The 21,677-nt window shown below is 38.2% G+C and overlaps 1 protein-coding gene across 1 annotated transcript in view; it reads right to left on the minus strand.

The window, feature by feature from the left end:
* IFT52 (intraflagellar transport 52) overlaps nt 1–21,677 on the minus strand; it is a 35,842-nt gene that overhangs the window by 13,202 nt on the left and 963 nt on the right. The window contains exons 2-6 of the mRNA XM_053778813.2: nt 21,415–21,545; nt 20,249–20,466; nt 18,189–18,330; nt 14,579–14,681; nt 11,133–11,312 (exon numbers count right to left, since the gene is read on the minus strand). Of these exons, the coding sequence (XP_053634788.1) occupies nt 11,133–11,312; nt 14,579–14,681; nt 18,189–18,330; nt 20,249–20,466; nt 21,415–21,545 (774 nt within the window). The remainder of the gene's footprint in view (nt 1–11,132; nt 11,313–14,578; nt 14,682–18,188; nt 18,331–20,248; nt 20,467–21,414; nt 21,546–21,677) is intronic.

A 21,677-nucleotide genomic window follows, 5' to 3' on the forward strand; every position in this document is an offset into this window, starting at 1 on the left:
TTTTTCCCTCATCAATTCTATGATTCACCTCATCTTTCATAGACCCATCCGCTGACACGTCCACTCCCAAATATCTGAATACGTTCACCTCCTCCATACTCTCTCCCTCCAATCTGATATTCAATCTTTCATCACCTAATCTTTTTGTTATCCTCATAACCTTACTCTTTCCTGTATTCACCTTTAATTTTCTTCTTTTGCACACCCTACCAAATTCATCCACCAATCTCTGCAGCTTCTCTTCAGAATCTCCCAAGAGCACAGTGTCATCAGCAAAGAGCAGCTGTGACAACTCCCACCCTGTGTGTGATTCTTTATCTTTTAACTCCACGCCTCTTGCCAAGACCCTCGCATTTACTTCTCTTACAACCCCATCTATAAATATATTAAACAACCACGGTGACATCACACACACACACATATATATATATATATATATATATATATATATATATATATATATATATATATATATATATATATATATATATATATATATATTTATTTTTTTTTTTTTTTTTTTTTCAACAAGTCGGCCGTCTCCCACCGAGGCAGGGTGACCCAAAAAAGAAAGAAAATCCCCAAAAAGAAAATACTTTCATCATCATTCAACACTTTCACCACACTCGCACATTATCACTGTTTTTGCAGAGGTGCTCAGAATACAACAGTCTAGAAGCATACACATATAAAGATACACAACATATCCCTCCAAACTGCCAATATCCCAAACCCCTCCTTTAAAGTGCAGGCATTGTACTTCCCATTTCCAGGACTCAAGTCCGACTATATGAAAATAACCGGTTTCCCTGAATCCCTTCACTAAATATTACCCTGCTCACACTCCAACAGATCGTCAGGTCCCAAGTACCATTCGTCTCCATTCACTCCTATCTAACACGCTCACGCACGCTTGCTGGAAGTCCAAGCCCCTTATCCACAAAACCTCCTTTACCCCCTCTCTCCAACCCTTTCGAGGACGACCCCTACCCCGCCTTCCTTCCCCTATAGATTTATATGCTTTCCATGTCATTCTACTTTGATCCATTCTCTCTAAATGACCAAACCACCTCAACAACCCCTCCTCTGCCCTCTGACTAATACTTTTATTAACTCCACACCTTCTCCTAATTTCCACACTCCGAATTTTCTGCATAATATTTACACCACACATTGCCCTTAAACAGGACATCTCCACTGCCTCCAACCGTCTCCTCGCTGCTGCATTTACCACCCAAGCTTCACACCCATATAAGAGTGTTGGTACTACTATACTTTCATACATACCCTTCTTTGCCTCCATAGATAACGTTTTTTGACTCCACATATACCTCAACGCACCACTCACCTTTTTTCCCTCATCAATTCTATGATTAACCTCATCCTTCATAAATCCATCCGCCGACACGTCAACTCCCAAGTATCTGAAAACATTCACTTCTTCCATACTCCTCCTCCCCAATTTGATATCCAATTTTTCTTTATCCAAATCATTTGACACCCTCATCACCTTACTCTTTTCTATGTTCACTTTCAACTTTCTACCTTTACACACATTCCCAAACTCATCCACTAACCTTTGCAATTTTTCTTTAGAATCTCCCATAAGCACAGTATCATCAGCAAAAAGTAACTGTGTCAATTCCCATTTTGAATTTGATTCCCCATAATTTAATCCCACCCCTCTCCCAAACACCCTAGCATTTACTTCCTTTACAACCCCATCTATAAATATATTAAACAACCATGGTGACATTACACATCCCTGTCTAAGACCTACTTTTACCGGGAAGTAGTCTCCCTCTCTTCTACACACCCTAACCTGAGCCTCACTATCCTCATAAAAACTCTTTACAGCATTTAATAACTTACCACCTATTCCATATACTTGCAACATCTGCCACATTGCTCCTCTATCCACTCTATCATATGCCTTTTCTAAATCCATAAATGCAATAAAAACTTCCCTATCTTTATCTAAATACTGTTCACATATATGCTTCAATGTAAACACCTGATCTACACATCCCCTACCCACTCTAAAACCTCCTTGCTCATCCGCAATCCTACATTCTGTCTTACCTCTAATTCTTTCAATTATAACCCTACCGTACACTTTTCCTGGTATACTCAGTAAGCTTATTCCTCTATAATTTTTACAGTCTCTTTTGTCCCCTTTCCCTTTATATAAAGGGACTATACATGCTCTCTGCCAATCCCTAGGTACCTTCCCCTCTTTCATACATTTATTAAACAAAAGTACCAACCACTCCAACACTATATTCCCCCCTGCTTTTAACATTTCTGTCATGATCCCATCAGTTCCAGCTGCTTTATCCCCTTTCATTTTACGTAATGCCTCACGTACCTCCCCCACACTTACATTCTGCTCTTCTTCACTCCTAAAAGATGGTATACCTCCCTGACCAGTGCATGAAATTACTGCCTCTGTTTCTTCCTTAACATTTAAAAGTTCCTCAAAATATTCTCGCCATCTACCCAATACCTCCATCTCCCCATCTACTAACTCCCCTACTCTGTTTTTAACTGACAAATCCATATTTTCCCTAGGCTTTCTTAACTTGTTTAACTCACTCCAAAATTTTTTCTTATTTTCATTAAAATTTCTTGACAGTGCCTCTCCCACTCTATCATCTGCTCTCCTTTTGCACTCTCTCACCACTCTCTTTACCTTTCTTTTACTCTCCATATACTCTGCTCTTCTTATAACACTTCTGCTTTGTAAAAACCTCTCATAAGCTACCTTTTTCTCTTTTATCACACCCTTTACTTCATCATTCCACCAATCACTCCTCTTTCCTCCTGCCCCCACCCTCCTATAACCACAAACTTCTGCCCCACATTCTAATACTGCATTTTTAAAACTATTCCAACCCTCTTCAACCCCCCCACTACTCATCTTTGCACTAGCCCACCTTTCTGCCAATAGTCGCTTATATCTCACCCGAACTTCCTCCTCCCTTAGTTTATACACTTTCACCTCCCTCTTACTTGTTGTTGCCACCTTCCTCTTTTCCCATCTACCTCTTACTCTAACTGTAGCTACAACTAAATAATGATCCGATATATCAGTTGCCCCTCTATAAACATGTACATCCTGGAGCCTACCCATCAACCTTTTGTCCACCAATACATAATCTAATAAACTACTTTCATTACGTGCTACATCATACCTTGTATATTTATTTATCCTCTTTTTCATAAAATATGTATTACTTATTACCAAATTTCTTTCTACACATAGCTCAATTAAAGGCTCCCCATTTACATTTACCCCTGGCACCCCAAATTTACCTACTACTCCTTCCATAACATTTTTACCCACTTTAGCATTGAAATCCCCAACCACCATTACTCTCACACTTGATTCAAAACTCCCCACGCATTCACTCAACATTTCCCAAAATCTCTCTCTCTCCTCTACACTTCTCTCTTCTCCAGGTGCATACACGCTTATTATAACCCACTTTTCACATCCAATCTTTATTTTACTCCACATAATCCTTGAATTTACACATTTATAGTCCCTCTTTTCCTGCCATAGCTTATCCTTCAACATTATTGCTACTCCTTCTTTAGCTCTAACTCTATTTGAAACCCCTGACCTAATCCCATTTATTCCTCTCCACTGAAACTCTCCCACCCCCTTCAGCTTTGTTTCACTTAAAGCCAGGACATCCAGCTTCTTCTCATTCATAACATCCACAATCATCTCTTTCTTATCATCTGCACAACATCCACGCACATTCAGACTTCCCACTTTGACAATTTTCTTCTTTTTATTCTTTTTAGTAATCTTTACAGGAAAAGGGGTTACTAGCCCATTGTTCCCGGCATTTTAGTTGACTTTTACAACACGCATGGCTTACGGAGGAAAGATTCTTATTCCACTTCCCCATGGATATAAAAGGAAAATTAATAAGACCAAGAACTATTAAGATAAAATCAAAGAAAACTCAGATGAGTGTGTATAAATAAATGTGTACATGTATGTGTAGTGTGACCTAAGTGTAAGTAGAAGTAGCAAGACATGCCTGTAATCTTGCATATTTATGAGACAGACAAAAGACATCAGCAATCCTACCATCATGTAAAAACAATCACAGGCTTCGTTTTACACTCACTTGGCAGGACGGTAGTACCTCCCTGGGTGGTTGCTGTCTACCAACCTACTACCTATATATATACATTGTATATATATTATATATATATATATACATATATATAATATATATATATATATATATATATATATATATATAATATATATATACATTTTTTTTTTCAACAAACCGGCCGTATCCCACCAAGGCGGGGTGGCCCAAAAAGAAAAACGAAAGTTTCTCTTTTTAAATTTAGTAATTTATACGGGAGAAGGGGTTACTAGCCCCTTGCTCCTGGCATTTTAGTCGCCTCTTACAACACGCATGGCTTACGGAGGAAGAATTCTGTTCCACTTCCCCATGGAGATAAGAGGAAATAAACAACAACAAGAACTAGAAAGAAAATAGAAGAAAACCCAGAGGGATGTGTATATATACATATATATGCTTGTACATGCATGTGTAGTGTGACCTAAGTGTAAGTAGAAGTAGCAAGACGTACCTGAAATCTTGCATGTTTATGAGACAGAAAAAAAGGACACCAGCAATCCTACCATCATGTAAAACAATTACAGGCTTTCGTTTTACACTCACTTGGCAGGACGGTAGTACCTCCCTGGGCGGTTGCTGTCTACCAACCTACTACCTAGATATATATATACGTATATATATATATATATATTAACACGCTGGCTGTCTCCTACCAAGGCAGGATGACCCAAAAAAGAAACAAACACTCTCACTATCATTAACACATAATCACTGTCTTTGCAGAGGTGCACAGATACAACAGTTTAGATGTCACTCCAAACAGCCAATATGTCCCAACCCCCTCCTTTAAAGTGCAGGTATTGTACTTCCCATCTCCAGGACTGAAATCTGGCTAACCAGTTTCCCTGAATCCCTTCACAAAATGTTACCCTGCTCACACTCCAACAGCTCATCAGGTCCTAAAAACCATTCATCTCCATTCACTCCTATGTAACATGCTCACACATGCCTGCTGCATGTCTAGGCCCCTTTCACACAAAACCTCTTTTACCCCTTCCCTCCATCCTTTCCTAGGACAACCTCTACCTCTCCTCTCCTTCACTACAGATTTATACACCCTCCAAGTCATCCTATTTTTCTCCATCCTTTGTAAATGACCAAACCACCTAAAGAACCCCTCTTCAGCCCTCTGAATAATAATACTTCACACCTCCTCCTAATTTCCACACTATGAATTCTCTGCATAATATTCACACACACCACACATTGCCCTCAGACTCAACAACTCCACCTCCTCGACATCTCCAACCTCCTCCTTGCTGCAACATTTACAACCCATGCTTCACATCCATATACAAGCATTCATAATAATTTCATATATGAAGTCATAATGGGATAAAACAAGCAATTTTGTTTAAATATCCTTTAACAAAAATTACTGCATAATGTCATGAATAAATTTCAAGGTTTTCTCACACTAAAGAGCGAGTGTGAGCGACATTATAGAGCTGGAAACGAGTGCAGTCAATGAGGGCTTCTTGAACACACGACTTACAGAAATTTGTTGGATGATATAAAACAGAGGAGTAGGAAGAGGAGAATCAGCTTTCACTAGCAATCATGAGGGAGAGTCTACCTGACTTTCATGAGATTTAAGTTCTCTTTACAGATCTTAACCCTTTCAGGGTCCAAGGCCAAAATCTGAAGTGGTGCCCCAGTGTCCAAGGAATTTTGAAAAAAAAAAAAAAAAAATTATTTTTTCTTACAGAATTAAAGAGTATATTTTTGTGAAGGTAATAAAACAAAAAAAAATTTCTGGTCAGTACTTATCGAGATATAGTGCCGAGAAGGTGACCCAAAATGACCGGGAGGTGGCAATATCGATGATTTCCGCAAACGCGCATTACTTTATTTTACGTTTTTTGTAGTTTTTTCTTTTCTTTTCTAATTTTTTCTTTTCCTACTAACATTTGGGGCCTGAGAGACCAATACTGTATATAATGCATATATATAAACTCACTGTATTGAACACAATAACCGCACTAAAGTTATTATCATATTATTGTTTACCACTTTTGTTATTACAATAAACATGCACAAATCTTGTATAATACTAATGTTCTATCATATATTTACATATTTACAATCACTGGACATGTTTTTAGAACTGCTGGAGCTTGTGGAACTCCTTGAAACAAGGCACCATGCACAGAGGTACCTTACATTCCTCACACATAAACCGAGTATCTTTGCGTCTTTGTTGGTGCACAGACAATGCATCTCTGAGCAAATTTCTTCTTAGTTGCAGGAAGCTGTATTATGAAATGATCACCTTCCCTCCTCATACGCTTGGGTGTATTCTGAGGAGTTCGAGGACCTTGTTGTATAGCAGGTGTTGTTACCTGGTACTTCATTATGAGTTGTCTGACAACAGACAAACAAAATTCACCATACGGTGGTCTGTTGCCAGTCTTCATTTGGTACATATTATATGCATTGAGCATTGAAATGTCCATGAGATGGAAGAAAAGTTTCATGTACCACTTATAACTCTTACGAACACAATCAACAAAGCAAATCTGCATGTCACATTTGTCAACCAAGCGCATGTTTTGTGTAAAACCAATCACTGTCGCTGGTTTTCGAATATGTTCATTAGTCATTCTATCAACTTTGCCACTGTCTTGCATTTTGTTATGGTGAATGGTTGTCAACAATGTGACATCTTGTTTGTCATGCCACCATAATGCCATGATGTCATTGGCAGTAAACACCTGCACCTCATCACCACGAGCACCTGCGTTGAACCTGGGCATATATTTACGATTAGAACGCACTGTGCCACACACATCTGTCTTGTTCACTCGCAAGAAATCACTGAGTAAAGGACTTGTGTACCAGTTATCGGTATACATATAATGTATGCCCCATACCAAGATAAGGTGCCATCATGCTTCTCACTATGTCACCTGAGATACCCAATAACATCCTGGTATCTTTCAATGTTTTACATCCCATGTATACAACAATATCCAATACCAGGCCACTGTCACAGTCACAGAGTATAAACATTTTATACCAAAGCGTTTCCTCTTGCTCGGTATATACTGCTTGAACGACAGTCTACCTTTGAACAAAATCAAAGACTCGTCAATTACAAGATTCTTGAATGGATAAAAGTACATGTTGAACTTTTGTTTCAGATACATAAAAACATTTCTAATCTTGTATAACCTGTCACTTCTGTCAGGCCTGGTTTTGTCAGAGAAGTGCAACATATGTAACAGTAAGATAAACCTGTTCACTGGGATGATTTCACTGAAGACCGGGGTAGAAATTAGCCGATCTGTGGACCAGTATGCTTTTATATTATGCTTATAGACATGAGGCATAAGCATTATTGTTGCAAAAAGCAAATACATTTCTGCAACAGTCGTCTCTTTCCACCGGTGTAGTCTTGACTGGTAATATGATCATATTTGCCATGGTGTACTCAAAATACTTGTTACTTTCCCTGACAACAGTTTCCATCAAGGACTGGTCAAAGAATAGTTCAAAGAATTCCAGTTCATTGGTCATGGTTCCAAGGGGACAAGTAAGTAGAATTCCACTTTGAGAGTCATCAAAGTGGTGGGGCTTGGGAACAAAATTGGGATTTTGCTGCCTATCCCAGATACGGTTTGCTGGTGGATACTGGACATCATAGGCTGGTTGTGCGGGTAGTTGTGGTTGTGGTGGGCTGGTGGCTGACGCTCCTTTTTGTCCTTGAACTGAGGAGTCAGCAGCGTGGGTCCCAGCCTGGGCTGGTGAGTCATGCATGGCTGTGGCACTACCATCACTACTACCACCACCTACTGATGCCTGTGGTCTATCCATGCCAAGTGTAGCCACATCATCCTCACTTTCACTGTCTATTCCTGGTGTAGGGCCACCGGATGTACTCCGGGATGTACTCCGTCCCCTGAGCACTGCATACGGAACACTACCCGAGCGCATGCGGCAGCGTATATACCGACGCTTCACTGGTGAATATGTTTCCTCACTATCACTACTCGAATGATCGTCAAGAGCAATAAAATCACAATCCACGTCACTATCATCATCATTACTGAAGTCAGAGGCCTCGGCACACGAAAATAATAGTTTTCTCTTGTGATGAGGTACAACTGACCATGACTGAGGAGTGCCCACACCAGAGGCAGAAGGTTGAGGATTGTCAGGGTTTTCTGCACTATTATCGATATCCTGGTCATTCCTTTCGGTCACTAACTGATCAAAGCCAAAGAATTCGTCTTCATTTCCACTTCCATCAGAGTCAGAACTATCAGATAGGAAGAGGAGAGTCCCAATTTTCCTTGGAGTGAGAGCTGTCTTGCGACGAGGCATGGTGAACAAAGGTAACTGAGCTGGTGTTCCCACAATGCTATGCGGGCGCCTAGAATTTTTGTTTATGGCGCACACACACCATGCAGACCTGTTATCTCACATTTAGGCCTACCAGCCTTTTCGCGCTAAATTTGACACCGCTAGAATTTTGGCATAGATCTACGGTTTGGACCCTGAAAGGGTTAATAAATAGCTTTATTATGCACCCAACATCCATCCTGTGGGTGATGGTCAAAGGATTACAAAGGTACATGAATAAGGGTGGAATAACTTACACTACCAGTTCTATGTATTAATATAGGTTACCACAAAGGCAGACATAAACTGCAGAATTTTGTTGAATCGACACCACCAGTAACATCTAAAGTCTGTCTTATAACATCCACAGATGAACCTACAACATTCTACATCAGTACAGTAATGTCACAGCTCCTACTGTTTGCAAGATATTTAACTTCAGGAAATCAGGTCTACCAAAATGTGAAGAATGATGTTGATAGTTATTATTTTTTTTTAACAAGTCGGCCATCTCTCACCAAGGAAAGGTGACCCAAAAAGAAAGTAAATCACCAAAAAGAAAATACTTTCATCATCATTTAACACTTTCACCTCACTCATACACAATCAGTCTTTGCAGAGGCGCTCAGATACGACAGTTTAGAAGTCCCTCCAAACTGTCAATATCCCAGACCCCCTCCTTTAAAGTGCAAGCATTGTACTTCCCATTTCCAGGACTCTAATCTGGCTAAATCTATAATAATGGGTTTCCCTTAATCACTTCACTAAATATTACCCTGCTCACACTCCAACAGCTCGTCAAGTCCTAAAAACAATTCCTCTCCATTCACTCCTATCTAACATGCTCACACACGCTTGCTGGAAGTCAAAGCCTCTCACCCACAAAACCTCCTTTACCCCCTCCCCCAGACTTTTCGAGGACGACCCCTACCCCTCCTTCCTTTCCCTACAGATTTATATGCTCTCCAAGTTATTCTACTTTGATATATTCTATCTAAATGACAAAACCACTTCAACAACACTTCTTCAGAACTCTGATTAATACTTTTAGTAACTCCACACCTCCTCCAAATTTCCACACTCCGAATTCTCTACATAATATTTACATCACACATTGCCCTTAGACAGGACATCTCCACTGCCTCCAGCTGCCTCCTTGCTGCAGCATTTACAACCCAAGCTTCATACCCATATAAGAATGTTGGTATCACTATACTTTCATACATTCCCTTCTTTGCCTCCATAGATAACGTTTTTTGTCTCCACAGATACCTCAATGCACCACTCACCTTTTTTCCTTCATCAGTTCTATGGTTAATCTCATCCTTCATAAACCCATCCGCTGACATGTCAACTCCCAAATATCTGAAAACATTCACTTCTTCCATACCCCCTCTCTCCAATGTGATATCCAATTTTTCTTTATCTAAATCATTTGATACCCTCATCACCTTACTCTTATCTATGTTCACTTTCAACTTTCTACTTTTACACACCCTCCCAAACTCGTCTACTAACCTTTGCAACTTTTCTTTAGAATTTCCCATAAGCACAGTATCATCAGCAAAAAGTAACTGTGTCAACTCCCATTTTGTACTTGATTCCCCATAATTTAATCCCACTCCTCTCCCCAACACCCTAGCATTTACTTCTTTTATAACCCCACCTATAAATATATTAAACAACCATGGTGACACTAGACATCCCTAAGACCTACTTTTACCGGGAAGTAGTCTCCCTCTCTCCTACGTACTCTAACCTGAGCCTCACTATCCTCATAAAAACTCTTTACAGCATTTAGTAACTTACCACCTATTCCATATACTTACAACATCTGCCACATTGCTCCCCTATCCACTCTATCATAATTCTTTTCTAAATCCATAAATGCAATGAAAACTTCCCTACCTTTATCTAAATACTGTTCACATATATGCTTCAATGTAAACACTTGATCTACACATCCCCTACCCATTCTAAAGTACACCTACCATCCGACTTACGACCTGCTCGACTTACGACCACTTGACTTACGACCGTGTTTTTTATGCCAAATTTCTGGGAAATAAACAACTATTTGTGTTGTACACAGTGTTTATCCTAAACCTTACAGTATAAAATACAGTACTAACAACATAAAAAGTAAAGTAAAACATGAAATACCAAAATAAAACAACAAAATAAAGTCATTACAAAAATGTTTTGTTGATATTCAGTAGTAAAGTTCAACTTACGACCATTTCGACTTACGACCGATTTCTCGGAACCGAACTCGGTCGTAAGTCGGATGGTAGGTGTATTTACCAGCATGTAAACTGGGACCTTACTGCATATGAACTATTAGGTATTCAAAGTGCAAATGGTAGTTTTTCTTCAGGGTAGTGGTTTCCAGAAATATTTATGACTTATTATATACAAGTTTACTGTACTATACTGGAAATTTACATACATTTATTTTTTAAGCGAATCAACTAAAATAATTTATATCAACTGAATTTATGTTTAATTTCAGTGATCACATCAATGTAACTTCTCAACTATTCCCTTAACTTGCTCTAGAATAATGAAAGTAATGCTTAACTACTTCAACAAGACCAAAAATTTCATATAAACCTCAGGATCATCAGCGTCAATCTGATTTAGCTTGAAATCTTTAGCTGTGAGAAACTGGAATATCACATCCTTAATTTTGCTGTTTTCTTCACGATCGATATAATGGTCAGTGAACATATGTGCCGAACCTAATACTGCCACGCGGCCGTGACTTCTCGGGTGCTCATAAAAGGCACACACCTGTAAACAAAGCAATAATATAGATCATTCATATAATGTAAACAATCTAAGAGCAAAGTAATGACTCGTATTCACAATAGATTTCGTGTGTACATACATCTGAAAGTTGCTGAAGAATCAGTGAATATTTTTCAATGCTTTATTCATTAGAGAAGGTGATGTAGAATGTACAAGAGTGCCTGGTGTAACTAACACTACAAAACCTTAAATTGAGTTATACTTAGAAAGTGGTTTGGAAATAGGCAATGTACATTTTAAGAAAATACGAATATGCAATAAAACCTCACGTACGCCTCTGATATGGATTTCGGATATAGTGGACAAAATAATTGGCTGTACAAATATTAAATGCAATGGATTAAGTCTGCTGCAACAAGATTTTGTCCTTTAGCATGATAAATAGCATGCTTGTCCAGTAGCTATCCATACAATACGTAAGAACATAAGAAAGGAGGAACACTGCAGCAGGCCTGTTGGCCCATACTAGGCAGGTCCTTTACAATTCATCCCACTAACAAAACATTTGACCAACCCAATTTTCAATGCTACCCAAGAAATAAGCTCTGATGTGCAAATCCCACTCAAATCCAACCCCTCCCACTCATGTACTTATCCAACCTAAATTTGAAACTACCCAAAGTCCTAGCCTCAATAACCCATTGTCTCGGGCACTACAATACAATGGATCTGTGTTTATATGGACACCCTCCCCACTCTAGTAGATTGTTATACCAAGATTTCACTGTAGGTACATATCCTGTATAAGATATGATAAAGTGCCTGAAGAGAGAAGTTTGCTGGATTATATCCTAGTGGATAAAATGTTCAGAGGGAACGCTTTTACATTTAAGGAGAATAATGTTAATAATTAAAAGAGAAATGAAGTTGGACAAATTAAAGAAAAGGATTACTAATGAGGTGTACCAGCAATTTTTGAAGGATGGTTGAAGAGAAAGTAACTATAAAGATGTCAAAAAAGTATAGTGTGGATTTGTGTGTCCTGATGCCTTAGTATATAGAAGCTGAACCAAATGCCATGTCCCAATGATGTACAGTTGTATATAGAAACTGAAGTAACAGTTGTCCCAATGCCTTAGTATATACAAAGAATCTGAAATGAATGTTGTGCCCTGATGGATACCAAGCTATAATTCTTTATCTGATATGTGAGGACATTAGAGTTTTAAATATGCATATTCTAGGTTCCTATCTCTGATTCAGGCATTATTTGTTTTTCTTTATGCTCTTGCAACTGAGCAACAGCAGATGTGCTAGGATGATGCACATGTACAATGTACAAAGCGAACTCACATAAGTGAGTTCACTGTGTAAATTCACTTTTATAATATGACTATTTCTGCCAGTGATTCCCTATGTGATATAAATCCACTCTTATGCTTATGCTGTGTACTTTGTGTTCTGTTTGTGCTATAGGCTTGGAACACATCTATTTCATAACCAAAGGAACACCCGTATAATACATAACAATTTATACAACCTCTTAGTCATCCTATCCTGCTTCATCCTGTAAAAATGAACAAGCTATCTTGAAAATGCTTCTGCTCTCTGTATTAGATTTTTGTAATTCCATACCATCATCTAATTTCTATACTCCAAATTCTCTTCACAATATAGCAGAAGTCCCATATCCACAGATTTGGTTTCCATGGTTTCAGTTATCTACAGTTTAAAGTGGCCCAAAAATAACCCTTAATTTTGCTTAATAATGGACCCGAAGTGCAAAAGTAGTGATAGTAGCACTTCTTCAAAGCCTAAGAGAAGTCGTGAAGTGTTTCCCATCAGTGAAAATGTGAAAATTCTCCACTTACTGTGAGTAATTTATCAATTAAACTTTATCACATATGTATGTAAACAAAAGATGACTTATACTTAGGATTCGCTACTATCCACAGTATGTCTTGGAACATATCCCCCGCAAATACGGGGACACTACTGCATTCATGTCATGCACTAGTTTCAAATGCACTGTCTCCAATGACTCCAGTCTCCTGTTCTTTGCAATGTTTAAAGATTATGCCTCACACTTACGTACAACTGTTGGTACCACTGTACTCGAGCACAGGTGCTCCTTGATTTATGATGGGGTAACGTTCTGGCGAACCCATCGTAAGTCTAATATGAATATGATACACTAAATAAGTAGATAAATAACTGCTAATACTGAATAAGTAAATAAACAAATAATTATTGTAGTTAACTAAATACCAGCACTGAAATATAAATAAATGAATATGAGTTATGGACTTGCTGACTTCATGCTAGGTAATTATCTTAAGTTTCATCTCCAAAGTAATTGCTTTTGCACCACCTAAAGTCCAAATATCATACATAAGACCATCATAAGTCAAGGAGCACCTGTACTATATTCCCCTTTCCATATACGTCTGAACATTCCACTTATTTCCCTCCTCTTATCTAATCTATGGCCACCCTCATCTTTCACAGATCCATATGTTGACATATTCACTCTTATAAATCTAAATACACTCACTTCTCCCATACTTTTCCCCTCCAATCTGGTACCCAATCTTTCATTTCATAGACTTTTTTGTTTCTTTGGTCACCATGCTTTTTCTATGCTCACATTTAATTTCCTTCTTCTATGCACCCTCTCAAACTCCCCCACCAACCTTTGCAATTTTCCCTCAGAATCTTTTGTAAGAACTGTGTCATCTGCTAAATTCTGAATGATACTCAGGAAAATCTCACTATTTCTGATTTTTGATCAAAATAAGGAACAGGTGTCTCATAGCTCGATCGCTAGTGCACTCAGCTCACACACTGACGTCCAAAGTTCAAATCACCTCCGATACGGCTGGAAAACATTAGGGACGTGTTTCCATAAGACACCTGCTGTACCTGTTCACCCATAAGTTTAAAATGGGTACCTGGGTGTTAGTCGATTGGTGTGGGTCGTAACCTGGGACAAAACTGACCTAATTTGCCTGAAATGCTCAGCATAACAAGGGGCTTTCTATATAGTAGTATGTCAATGATGTCAGCTATGCCTGTATACCATGAACTTGTAGTAAATAAAGATATTAGTATTATTATATTATTATTATTTTCATATTTTTCTGAATTTTATATAATTCAGACCACCTCCCTTAAACATTATTCCACATGAGATAGTGAGATAAAGCTGCATATGAAGTGCTGATTAAAGTGCATGCAAGGGCCTATCTTCCTTGAATTATGTAATGGTATATCAGATTAACAAAGACAGAAATAGGCACAATTCTTACTGGTCTGTTAAGAGGAAAAGAAATACTGCCTGTGGACAGCACAGCAACAGCAGGACGAGCAACATTGAGGGTAGCCCCAAATGGATATATGAATGACATCGACCTGAAAAAATTTTGCACTTATAAACTGGATTAATAACTAGCTTTAATAATAATGTTGAAGAATGAAATACTAGTGAAACTTAAATTTATTCTCTTGCTCATTTATATACAAGATCAAAAGAAACATCCATGCTCTAAATTTCAAAAGCAGAAAAAGATGCAAAAAATTTAGTTTTCATTTTTTATTTATGGATTAGGCCCCAAGCCAGGGCAAGCTGTTCACTCACAATACTGTACATACATGCAAGGTATAAGGCTAAAAATAATTATTGGAAATGTCTTGGTCATGACATTCACAATTATTAGCTAATAATACAAAAAATACTCTGTAAAATACTGCAGCAGCACCTGGAGGAAGGGAGCACACTAGCTGCATTCTAAAGGAGGGGTGGGGAATATTGCAGTCTGGAAGGCTATCTGAAATGTGATATCTGTGCACTTATGACAAGAGAGCTGTTGAATGAATGAGGGTGAATGTTTAATTTATTTGGGAAATCCTACCTTGGTGGGAGATGACCAATACAGTTAAAAAAAATAGGTGCTCAAATAGCTCCCTACTCGTACAATTCGGTATTCAAATGCTTTGTTTGGTAAACAAATCGCTCGGTAGTCGACCATTTGCTTGGCACACGACCAAACAAATACGACCTGCCAGAACGTCACTGTAAACTATTTCGTGTTTCTATGTATTTTTTGGTGTTTTTTATATTATTTGTATAAATAAGTCACCATGGAACCTAAGAGGGTTAGTGATAGCAGTCAACCAAAAAGAAAATTGGTTGGGAAAAATAAGTTCTGTACTCGATCAGATCAGCACTCGAACAGCCTTCTGGACCCAATTAAGTTCAAGTGCCGAGGTTCCAGTGTACATGCCAAAGACTGTGACCCCTCTTTCTGTGTAAGTCCATAATGAATTAAAACCTATATGCAAGGAAAGTAACCATAATCTAATATAAATTTCAAAGCACATTAAAAATCAGCATTAAACAATTATACTGCAGTACAAGCTATATATGTATACTGATATTATATATCCCTACATAGTGACATCCCAGTAATGATTAATATATTCCTGGTGAAGTGCTAAACCAATAAGGGTTATAAAGCACATGGGGATGGGAGATGATCAGGTTTAACTTAGGGAAGGGAAGGGAACAGAGAGTTAGCATGTGGCATCACATGACATCACAGGGTGAACATCCAGCATCCTGCTGGTCACCTGTGTCAATTATGGTGTATTTACTTCTACCACTTGTGGGTTTAGCACTTAGTTTTGATTATAATAATAATAATGTAGGTAGGGAAAGGTAGGGGGTGTGTGGACCAGGTGTTTACAGTGAAACATATAAGTGAACAGTATTTAGATAAGGCTAAAGAGGTCTTTGTGGCATTTATGGATTTGGAAAAGGCGTATGACAGGGTGGATAGGGGGGCAATGTGGCAGATGTTGCAGGTGTATGGTGTAGGAGGTAGGTTACTGAAAGCAGTGAAGAGTTTTTACGAGGATAGTGAGGCTCAAGTTAGAGTATGTAGGAAAGAGGGAAATTATTTCCCAGTAAAAGTAGGCCTTAGACAAGGATGTGTGATGTCACCATGGTTGTTTAATATATTTATAGATGGGGTTGTAAGAGAAGTAAATGCGAGGGTCTTGGCAAGAGGCGTGGAGTTAAAAGATAAAGAATCACACATAAAGTGGGAGTTGTCACAGTTGCTCTTTGATGATGACACTGTGCTCTTGGGAGATTCTGAAGAGAAGTTGCAGAGATTGGTGGATGAATTTGGTAGGGTGTGCAAAAGAAGAAAACTAAAAGTGAATACAGGAAAGAGTAAGGTTATGAGGATAACAAAAAGATTAGGTGATGAAAGATTGGATATCAGATTGGAGGGAGAGAGTATGGAGGAGGTGAATGTATTCAGATATTTGGGAGTGGACGTGTCAGTGGATGGGTCTATGAAAGATGAGGTGAATCATAGAATTGATGAGGGGAAAAGGGTGAGTGGTGCACTTAGGAGTCTGTGGAGACAAAGAACTTTGTCCTTGGAGGCAAAGAGGGGAATGTATGAGAGTATAGTTTTACCAACGCTCTTATATGGGTGTGAAGCATGGGTGATGAATGTTGCAGCGAGGAGAAGGCTGGAGGCAGTGGAGATGTCATGTCTGAGAGCAATGTGTGGTGTGAATATAATGCAGAGAATTCGTAGTTTGGAAGTTAGGAGGAGGTGCGGGATTACCAAAACTGTTGTCCAGAGGGCTGAGGAAGGGTTGTTGAGGTGGTTCGGACATGTGGAGAGAATGGAGCGAAACAGAATAACTTCAAGAGTGTATCAGTCTGTAGTGGAAGGAAGGCGGGGTAGGGGTCGGCCTAGGAAAGGTTGGAGGGAGGGGGTAAAGGAGGTTTTGTGTTCGAGGGGCTTGGACTTCCAGCAGGCATGCGTGAGCGTGTTTGATAGGAGTGAATGGAGACAAATGGTTTTTAATACTTGACGTGCTGTTGGAGTGTGAGCAAAGTAACATTTATGAAGGGGTTCAGGGAAACCGGCAGGCCGGACTTGAGTCCTGGAGATGGGAAGTACAGTGTCTGCACTCTGAAGGAGGGGTGTTAATGTTGCAGTTTAAAAACTGTAGTGTAAAGCACCCTTCTGGCAAGACAGTGATGGAGTAAATGATGGTGCAAGTTTTTCTTTTTCGAGCCACCCTGCCTTGGTGGGAATCGGCCAGTGTGATAATAAAAAAAAATAAAAAAAAATAAAAAAATAAAATAATAATGTGTTTACTTCTAAAGTATTCTGACAAAAATGTATATGAGACCTAACATTGTACATTCTAATAATTATAACTACTACTACTACTACTACTAATAATAATAATACAGACGGCCCTTCACATTCGCGAGGGTTAGGGGATCAAGAACCTAACGAATCTTGAGTAATACCATTTACTTAGCCTAACAATACTGCTTCCTTAACCTCTTGAGCCACAAACATTCATAAAACACACGAAAACATCGTAAAATATTGTATACATGTTATGATTGGGTGGCTGGACATTCGCAAATGTTCGAAGCTCGTGAAAGTGGAACTCACGAATGTGGAAGGCCACCTGTAATAATCATACAGCTGTAGTATGTAGCTACAAATTTAATACTAATGTAAGAATTCTGAAGCACTGATACACGCTTCAAGTTTTAAGTAAAAACTTTGGAGGTAAAAGAAAAATAAACCTGTGAACCACTTAGGGATACCTAATTATTCAGGGATACTTAACAAGGATTATTATGCTAAAAGCAAAGTTCAGAAAGGAAGAGGGCAAAAGTTGTTTAAAAACTCTGGAGAATCCAATTAGAGATCAACAATGTACAAAAATAAAACAGCAATACAGTACAATACTTAACAATACTAAATGAACCACAGACCAATGGATGTTTGAACAGCATGTGAATTCTGACTTTAGAAATTTGAAATATTAAAGTATGTAATAAACTACAGGTCTGTTAGCATCTAAACTAACCTGCCCGAGAGTGTGTCATCAAGGAGTAAGCCGGGAATATTCTTTCCTGAGGCCTCCAAAATAGCCCTGTTAAGGATTCCATTGGTAATAAGGCATTCTTTGGGATGAAAGTATTTGTAGTAGCATGTCCGCACCACCGAATCTGAAAAAAATTTTATACCTTTATTACAAAACTCGTAATCTCCAGCATTTAGAAAGGTTAGTTCCTCACTCCAACTTTGCATTTACTACTCATTTGTTTTTCTAACATGTTGACCGTCTCCCACTTTGAAGAAGCAGATAAAGCGACAGTTTAGATGTCACTCTAAACCATGTTATTCTTTAATACATCCTCGCAATATTCCTATGCATTCTCAGCATAAATTGAATGAAGCAATGATGATGGTAATGTCCACATTCCTTACCATACTAGCGTATGTACATTATTGTCTTACATGTTACAGGTTGAGACTACCATATATGTTTTTTTTTTTTTCAAAGAACTGGCCATATCCCAACGAGGCAGGGTGACCTTAAAAGAAAAACAAAAGTTTCTCTTTTTAAATTTAGTTATGCATACAGGAGAAAGGACTGCTAGCCCCTTGCTCCTGGCATTTTAGTTGCCTCTTCGAACACACATGGCTTACGGAGGAAGCATTCTGTTCCACTTCCCCAAGGAGTTCTTAATTAAGCATATATACTGTATTAACAATATAAAGTGCTTCTACTGAACATATTTTTTTTTGCCTATTCCTTCTGTATTATTTTTTTGAAATATCGTAAGGGCTTGCACCGTCAGCGACCTTGTAATTATGACACTGGAGTAACTGATGGTGGTGATGGTAGTCTATTCATCAGGAAACAAGACAAGCATTTTGAGATACGGGTTTTATTCACATGATGTCCTGCCAACAGGAGATTTTGGTCATACAACAGATCCATCTTGTAAAAAATTAACGCCCACATTGTATGATGTGATTGCTGTGAGGGCTTAAGAATTTACTGATTACAGTCATTCCTACAAATTCACAGGCTTCTGTGTTTGCAGATTTCATTTACCTGATATTTTTACTGTTGGGCAACCTGGGAATAGATTCAGTCATCTAACTTGTATCAGGCTCAATGGGTTTCCTATGCCAAAATCTCTTTTCACTCTGGTCAGTATTTCTTGGGAATGTAAATATTAACCAGATTAGTGATATATAGTATTACAGAGATACTGCATAGTCTCTGAAACACAAAATGAACCCGGATCTGAAAAAAAATTACAGTATGTAAACTTAATTTTGCATTATTCATGATTTTTGGTTTTGTAGAGCTTCTAGAAATGTAACATCCCAGCAAATGTGTAAGGATGACAGTACAGGTACATACAGTATGTACATCAAAAACACTTGCATTATTATTATTATTATTATTATTATTACAATCATGAAGTGTTATTAAACCAATGCAGGGATTATACAGCACTTGGGAGAACTGGAGGTAATCTGGTTTAATCTAAAGGGAGGACAGTTCTAATCCTTGGATCAAGAGCCCCTGAAGCTATAAGAATTAGCCCACAGAGGTGCTCTGATGCCAATGAGGGGCTCTTGATCCAAGGAGCTGGACTTTTTCTCCCCTTCCTTGGATTGAACGTGAATGTCTTCTATTCCCCAGGAACTATATGTTCCCTATGGGTTTAATACTTCCCATAATTAAAAAAAAATACAGTGACTCAAGTCACCCTTTCATATGAGTGGTTATGAAAATCGAATACGTACATATATCTTCACTTTTAGCTGAAACCCCAATATACAGTGGACCCCCGCTTAACAATCACCTCCCAATGCGACCAATTATGTAAGTGTATTTATGTAAGTGCGCTTGTACGTGTATGTTTGGGGGTCTGAAATGGACTAATCTACTTCACAATATTCCTTATGGGAACAAATTTGGTCAGTACTGGCACCTGAACATATTTCTGGAATGAAAAAATATCGTTAACCGGGGGTCCACTGTATATAGAAAAATTAAAAGCTTAATATAAATTTCACTAACAAATATGAGGTTTGCTTTAAATAATGAAAGGTAACACTCACCATTGTTCACAGCAATGCCATACTCTTCTAAAAGAAAATTAATATTTGTATTAGCCTTCTTTTCTCCTCCTTCCTCAGCCATGACAAAAAGGCTTCCCCCTTCATCCACATGGTGCCTCAAGATAGCAAACTGGACTTCTGTTAGTCTTTGCCGAGGGCAAGCAAAAACAATTACTCCTGCTTGACCCAAATTTTCCTTGGTCAAGTCATCACGATTACTGGAAGATGAAGATGATTATGTAAAACAGAATAAAACAGTTGCATCACAAATCAAAATTATTTTGGCACTGGCACTATGCTTTACTGTGCTAATACAAAGTATAATCTATTTTAATTAATACGAGAATGTATCGTGACCCGTAGTTCGCCTGCTAGCGCACTCATCTCACACACTGAGGTCCATGGTTCAATCCCTAGTATGGGTGGAAACAGTCAAGTATGTTTCCTTAAGACACCTGCTGTCCCTGTTTACCTAGCAGTAGATAAGTACTACCTAGGTGTTAGTCAATCAGTGTGGGTCACATCCTGGGGGACAAAATTAACCTAATTTGCTCATGACGCTCTGCATAATAAGTGGCTTTCTATATAGTAGTATGTCAATGGTGTCACTAGGTCTGTATATGTTGTACATGTAGAAATATAGATTATTATTATTATTATATACAGACTAGCCTGTTTAATGATTAAACTTTAATACAAAAATAATCAACATAAACTGCCAAGATGAGGACTGAATATCTAGGGTTAAATGATCAACTGTGATATAGTACATAGAAGGAAGGGATTGCTATGGTTTGTTAATACAATTAAGGAATCATAACAAACTCAAGCAAGAATTTCTTTACTCTATTCAATCTACTGTAACTTTACATCATTAAGTACATAATGCTATCATCACTGTAAAGGATGTATTAATTGCACTTGCTTCCCTATCACTGAAAACATTACCAAAATTCATTTAGAACTTTTGACAAAGGCTTAGTTGCTTTATATGGTAGAGTATTAAGTACATTTATTTAGATATAGGTACACATACATGCAATTACCTAGGATAACCCCAAAAAAAGACAAGGTGACTTACTTCTGTTGGGGTCATTGTAATATCTTATATTTAAAGCTAGCTGTAAGATACAGTATTGTATGTCATAATTTTATAATTACCGTACCTGAGAACTTTCCACTGAGCCTTTAATTTACGATGAAGTGTCTTGTATCCATCGCTTAGTTTGAAGAGTTCCGCTTTCGATTCATTGAAAAGAATAGTGTTACTATTCTCCTTTATTTCTATATCAGCTTTCTGAAAAGAGGTAATAAAGTAGAGTATTGCCACATCTGACCACACTTTGAAGAAATAGATTCTAAATAACAATACTCTATATCAAAGGAGACAGAATATGATATGCTAGGTTAAGTCATCATAAAACATTAC

This window comes from Cherax quadricarinatus, chromosome 32, assembly GCF_038502225.1.
Source record: "Cherax quadricarinatus isolate ZL_2023a chromosome 32, ASM3850222v1, whole genome shotgun sequence".
NCBI lineage: Eukaryota > Metazoa > Arthropoda > Malacostraca > Decapoda > Parastacidae > Cherax > Cherax quadricarinatus.